This window comes from Centropristis striata, chromosome 6, assembly GCF_030273125.1.
Source record: "Centropristis striata isolate RG_2023a ecotype Rhode Island chromosome 6, C.striata_1.0, whole genome shotgun sequence".
NCBI classification, from domain to species: domain Eukaryota; kingdom Metazoa; phylum Chordata; class Actinopteri; order Perciformes; family Serranidae; genus Centropristis; species Centropristis striata.
Window position 1 is genome coordinate 17,257,321 of NC_081522.1, and position 6,724 is coordinate 17,264,044.

General features: G+C 39.6%; 1 protein-coding gene across 1 annotated transcript; it reads left to right on the plus strand.

Moving 5' to 3' along the window:
• Window positions 1-262: 262 nt before the first annotated feature.
• LOC131973960 (fatty acyl-CoA hydrolase precursor, medium chain-like) lies at window positions 263-6,547 on the plus strand. Its single transcript, XM_059336102.1, has 13 exons — window positions 263-397; window positions 1,651-1,843; window positions 1,932-2,070; window positions 2,386-2,519; window positions 3,171-3,324; window positions 4,408-4,512; window positions 4,612-4,710; window positions 4,854-4,997; window positions 5,099-5,176; window positions 5,266-5,413; window positions 5,512-5,661; window positions 5,754-5,826; window positions 5,901-6,547. Exons 1-13 carry the CDS (start codon window positions 322-324, stop codon window positions 6,085-6,087), a joined length of 1,680 nt encoding a protein of 559 aa, XP_059192085.1. The 5' UTR covers window positions 263-321; the 3' UTR covers window positions 6,088-6,547.
• Window positions 6,548-6,724: the final 177 nt, after the last annotated feature.

Genomic DNA, 6,724 nt, shown 5'->3' on the forward strand with positions numbered 1-6,724 from the left:
TAACCATTGTGAAAGACAGTGATCTAGTAGGTTTTTATTAAGCCCATGGACAGGCAGATTTCATGTTTTAGCTGATGAGGGAGCCTTTAATGTTTTGAGCTATGGTGGCCAGGGTAACAGCAGTGAAAGGGCGTAAAGTCTGCTTTCTGTTGGTCACCTGTTGCTTTGATATAAAACGACTGAGTTACACATTATCTTGTACGTAAAATAAGTGCAGCACTGCGTTAGCTAAAGTCTTGAGGGGAAGCTTCTTGGCACGCGTCATTTCTCTTCCTCATCGAAGAATCCAGCAGTGTTGCAACCCACACAGAGACGACCAGCATGAAGTTCGGTGCAGAACAAACTTTCTTCTGTCTAACGTCTGTGTTATTTCTCTGTGTTGCTGCAGACCTGCATGGTAAGTAGGAGAAAACGCATGTCGCTTTGTTTTTTGTTGTAGTTCTCATATGACTGAATATGTTGTTGACTTATTACATGTTTGCATTTTACCGAGCCGTAATCGAGATAATCATTTACCTACTTGCAATGCAGACTGTGTCCAAAGGTGAAACTCTCCCTACAAGACCAAGCAGGTCGCATTTAATGAAATTATCCAGGTTCAGTTTTTCTTTGCTGGCCTCATGCTGGTTCAGGACGACATGGATGTGGAAAGAGCTGTGTACAAATACTTACTGATGAAACACTGCCTGAATGGAGCAATGCGATAAACCCACTTCTTAACGAACAAATCTATTTTTCTTCCTATTTTTTAATAGCTATCATTTCTTACGGGTACAGTAACACGTCATTTACCAGATGAATTGTGGAGATCAGATCAACACAACTTTACAAAGGAGCATTATAATGATGAATGATCAAATACATAGCCAGCACGATTTTTTGCGAAGTTATAAACATTATTATTTGGAGGTCAAATGTTAACACACTCAAAATGTGTGTTGCAATTATTGGTAACAGAGCAAATAGTATTCAGTAGGTGAAAGTTGAACCAGGGTGTGGCTCTGCAACCTAACCAGCAAGGTGTCAGTTTAAATGAATGGGTGAATGGGGGTGTTTTTCACTTTGACCCACTAAACGCTCTGCATCAATAATTAATTTAACTCAAGAGATTAAAAGAAACTAGGCTAGCCTAAAGTTAAATGTAGGGCTGCAACTACCAATTATTTTAATCAATTATTATTCTGTGAATAATTTCTTTCATTTTGCTTTAATGTATAAAGTTCTAGTTTTCAATGGTGAAATATTTGAATTTGGAAGAAAACTGTTCCAGAGCCCAAGGTGGCATCTTCAGATTATTGATTTTGTCCAACCAACAGTTCAAAACTTCATCATATTCAATTTCCCACAGTAAACCAGAATAAAACAAAACACTTGTTTTGTGTTCGCTGTATGAACAGCATTTTAAAGTTTTGACGGCAAAAGGCAACCTCGTCTTTCACTTTTTGAAGTGTTGAAAATCAAATGGGACATTTTTCTATTACGTAACATTCGTGAGTTGCAACACAAGCTGGAGCCAACCAACAACCAGATGTTTCATACTTGGAGGACTTATATTTGCTACTTAGCCATAATACATGTTTTTTCCTCAGGAAATTGAAGTGATAAATTGTGTTACATTATTATTCTGATTCAGTCCTAATATCCTGACAGCACCTGATGTTCACACAAAGCTCGGGAGCCTGAGAGGTCAGTATGTGACTGTAAAGGGAAAGGAGACTGGCGTCTATGCCTACCTGGGTGTTCCATTTGCCAAGCCGCCTGTTGGGCCTGCTCTGAGACTGGCTGCACCCCAGCCTGTAGAGGGATGGGAAGGAGTGAGAGATGCCACCCAGCAGCCGCCCATGTAAGGCCTTCATATGTTTCAGCTGTTGCATACAACACTTGGAGAAAGGTTGTCCAATACTTATTGCAATAATATGTCTCTTCCTCAGGTGTATTCAACATAGACAGTTTTCTTTAGATCTGATGGAAAAATTCGGCATGGTGGTAGATCTCCCAGACATTTCAGAGGACTGCCTTTACCTCAACATTTACACTCCTGCAAACAGAGCTCACAATGCCAAGCTCCCAGTAAGTTGCTTTGGAATCTTGTTGCTCAGTTGAGATTCGGTTTTGGATCATTTTAGATTGACGTTCATGCAAAAGTTGGCTTGATTGATTTTGAAGAATCCGTAATGACAATATGACTCATGATGCCCATATGTAGAACCATACTGCAAAGGGACTGATGTAGCCCTGTTTTTGTTACCATTCTTTTTTTTTGTTTTTTGTTGTAATCAGATTAAAGTGTTTGTTTGATGTTTTTTTTTAAATAACTTAGACAGAATATTGTAAATTGTGCTTTATGTTTGTTGAAGTAATTATGGTCTTTCATTACCTAACCAGGTCATGGTCTGGATCCATGGTGGAGGTTTTGGTATTGGGTCAGCTTCCACATATGATGGATCAGCCCTGGCTGCTTACCAGGATGTGGTTGTGGTTCTGATCCAGTATCGTTTGGGACTTCTAGGCTTTCTCAGGTAAAAAGACTCACAGTTAATATGAACACACTATGATTATATACTATGAAATAAATCCCCCACAAGGCTGTAATTCGAATCTACCTAGTCGTCAAGTGTTTTTCTTTAAATATTTTCTACGACAAAAGGAGGGGGACCCACCTGGTTGGCGCTCCAGGTGCCGAAAAAAATGTGTTATTGCTGTGTGGGACGCCCTCCTCTGACATAGTGGAAACCAGAACCAAGTATTTAAAGACGACGACGTAGATTCGAATTACAGCCTTGTGCAGGATTTATTTTGCAAGTATCAAAAACAGATACAGATGTCAATGATGATAGACAAATACAAAAGTCAGAACAACACTGAGCGAGACTCTTTATTTTGCAGGTTTGTGTGTAATTGTTTCTGTGTAACTAAGGTTTAATGTCCTGTTTTTTCCTTTGATGCTCCACTTTTGATATCAGAGCACACTTGGGAGGTCAGATTCCTAGCAAGCATCCGCTTCAGAAATGCTAGGCTGATTTGTCTAATGAATTTTTCCTTTCCCATAAAAACTGAAATCCTAACTCGTGCCAGGTCACGCAATCATGCATTAATTTCCTATATATGTATTTTCAACGGATTTCCACTACAATCTGATCTATGCCTATTATTGTGTATTTTCCATCCAGCACTGGAGATGAGCACATGTCAGGAAACTTTGGCCTGTTGGACCAGGTTCAGGCTCTGAGGTGGACCCAGCAGCACATTCATAACTTTGGGGGAGACCCAGGTTCAGTTACCATATTTGGGGAGTCTGCTGGCGGAGTGAGCGTTTCCCTCCTGGTAAGGATCAAACTGCAGGACTGTAAAACTCTTAACAGGACATCTCAAACTGCAAACAATTTTCATTTTATGAACAAAGCAAAACAACATAAGATGATGAATAACAAGATACATGGGAAACAAGGTTTACACATTTCAGTAACTAAGTTGTAAACACAAAACTAAGATTGACGATGAAAATGTAAAATCAGTAGAAACTGAAACATTAAGTTAGCAGATAAATCATGTAACGAAAATGTATCATTGGTAGATGTGAAGGTAATTAAGTGACACATGTCCCAAATCTAGATGGATGGTGGGGATTTGAGCCAGTATTCTGTATGCAAAAGTCTCAGGGTCCTTTAATGAAGGAGATGTAACTCTCCCACTTTACACCTTTCAGCCTTTCTCCCCAGTATGAGGGACATTTGGACCCAGTCCGCCTGCGCTAAAGGGAGGGGTTTTAATGGGAAAGGATCCCCCAAAACTGGGCATGACCCCAGCTTATGAAAAAGTACCAGTGCTTCCCCCACACTTCAAGTGGGCAGGGTGCATGAGACCATATACATAATAGTAGGAAGTTTAAGAATACCCAGCCCACCCTTTTCCAACAATGATAGAAAAAGAGGAGCCCATCTTTCAATATCAGCTTCTAATTGACAGAGGTTCAATGTTGAACGTAGCCAAGTCTGTTAATTCAGAGGGGAAGTGATCTCCAAGTATTTAATGCCAGTAGTAGGCCATGAAAGGCCATCTCTCTGGAACATGGCCCTAGGGCAATCTATGGTCAAAGCACGCGCTTCCAAATTCGACCAATTTACTTTGTACCCTGATAGGTGAGCGATGTTCTGTGGCATAACAGTTATAAAACTCTGCTATAAATCCGTCTAGGCCAGGGGCTTTGCCAGATGGTAGGCTTCCAATGACATCCACTATCTCCTCTAAAGTAATGGGTGTGTTTAATAAATTGAGTTGAGTAGTAAAATTGAGTAGGGCTTTTAATATTGCTGACAGGCAGTTCATGCTAGTATTGCACATGTATTTCCCTGCATAGTGACTACTGTCCACAGAACCTTTTATTTCTTCTGTTGCTTGAATCAACAGCTTCTGTCACCGCTGTCTGATGGCCTGTTCCACTATGCCATCGCTGAGAGTGGCACTGCTGCAATGGATTCACTCATTTCAAGTGATCCCCTTCCAGTGACACAGGTTAATGATCAGTGTGATTATTTTTGAAGAATACTAAGAGTATCACAGCACTTTTGTTTTTCAAAATTGTTGAGATGGATCCCACATATCTGTCCTCAGATGGTTGCAAATGCATCTGGCTGTAGCCTCGAAAGCACAGAGGAGATCGCTGATTGCATGAGGAGCGTCGATATTGACACTATTGTAACTCTTGGACAGGTGAGATATTGACTGCAAAACTGATATTGACTGACTTGATTGGATAAGTGAAAAATGAGTGGATTATATTTTCTGAAGATATCTATAAGCTGTATTTATGTTGTCTTTATGTCAACTTTTTCTTTTACACACTTTCTCTCAAGGATCCAAAATTGAGAATAACTGTTAACATGGATGGACATTTCCTGACAAAACCTGTGGATGAGCTGTTCCGTACACATGAACTTCTTACTGTACCGTTCATGACTGGTGTTAATAATGATGAAGGGGGCTGGTTACTTCCTAGTGTAAGTGTGAATGCAAAATTTTACTAAAATTCATATGTATGAAGGGTAAACTGAATTTCCAATTGAGCCCATTAAAATATTGACTAATTGTCTTCCGATAGTTTATGGCTCCTCCAAACTGGACAGAGGGAATGGATCGGGAGCATATCATGAACATGATGTACATGTTCTACCCTGATGTAAGGCAGACAGTGCTGGACATGTACAATATTACTCTGCTTCATCATGCCAAAACCTCTCTGACAGATGTGTTGCTCATTTTCCCAAGCCTGATGATGCCATGTTCAGAGATCTCTTGGTAGATGAATATATTGGAGCCGGTGAAGATCGTGTGAAAAATAGAAACGGATTCACTGAGATTCTTGGAGATATGATGTTCATCTTTCCAGCAATTAAAGCTGCTAATGCCCACAGAGGTATTTTCTCTACACAATATTTATTTAAAAACCCTTGTTTTATATTTTCTGTCACACACTTTAATAAAAACGATTTAACACATCCAATCTTCTTTTAGATGCAGGTGCCACTGTGTACCTGTATTACTACCAGCATGCTCCCAAACTCCTGCAGGGAAAAAGGCCGAGCTATGTTGGGAGTGACCACGGAGATGAAATCTTTTCAGTATTTGGATACTGCTTCACAACTACTCATATCAAAATAACTGGTAAGTGCAATATAAATATCACTCTCAGAGAACTAAGTTTATTCAGGGGTTTTTGAAGTGCAAAGTGTTTTATTCGATCATCATTATTTTAGATGCATGCTCTGAAGAGGAGGAACAGCTGAGCAGGGCTATGATGAGCTACTGGGGAAACTTTGCTCGCACAGGGTAAGCCTCACTACAAATGATGCTGCACATGGAGATAATACTTGTTTATAACTTGTGTGTGATTGTGTGTCTAGGTCTCCTAATGGGGAAGGTCTTGTCCACTGGCCAAAGTATGGAGCAGAAGAAGACTACTTGTCAATTGATGCAAATGAGCAGGTACCTGGTCAGCACCTGAAGAAGGAGCGGTTTGTCTTCCTGACTCAGACTCTGCCGGAGAAGATCCGACAACACAAAGAGAAGATGGAGCGCACCGAGCTGTAGAATAGTCACCTCTATTTTCTCCCTTTATCAATTTACTATAGAGTCCATCTTTAACAACAAACACTGTTGAACTTAAAAAAAAATGTGTGTAATGTTGCAGTAGGAAATCAACAATTAACGTGTAGTATTCAAAACTTGTTCAGAAAACACTCTATTATTCTCATACTGTCTGACTAAATATCGCTGTATTTACACTCGATCTACTAATTTAAAAAAGTATAGCCTACCTCTTTTTAAGAATATTGTTAAATACATTTTCATCGTCAATTGACAGCTTGGAGGTGTGGTTAGAAATACCTTGCCCTATAGGCTGCTATTAATTACTAGTTATGTGATAACCATAAATGATATATTGATCTATGTCAGTTATGCAGTCTCACTCGCTAAGACTAATGTTGACAATGCCTTTCTGTTTTTATTTTTCACATGTATTTTGTTCAAGAAAGGAAATAAACAATCAAAAGTCTGTTCAGCCTGTTTATTTGAGCATGGGGAGTTTAACAAAAGGGCCACTAAACCTGCATCAGTTTAGAAGATGGAGGTACCTTGCATGGAAATTAGTCATTGGTTATGTACTCATAACCCAGAAAACATATCACCATTTATATTGTGACACACAGTTCCTCTTGCTAGACCT

Bases quoted from the DNA above. Each gene is read 5' to 3' on its own strand.
- LOC131973960 (XM_059336102.1), top strand. From the start codon at position 322: ATGAAGTTCGGTGCAGAACAAACTTTCTTCTGTCTAACGTCTGTGTTA. The intron at 398-1,650 runs GTAAGTAGGAGA...ATATCCTGACAG, and splicing joins TGTTGCTGCAGACCTGCATG to CACCTGATGTTCACACAAAG. The intron at 2,520-3,170 runs GTAAAAAGACTC...TTTTCCATCCAG, and splicing joins GGACTTCTAGGCTTTCTCAG to CACTGGAGATGAGCACATGT.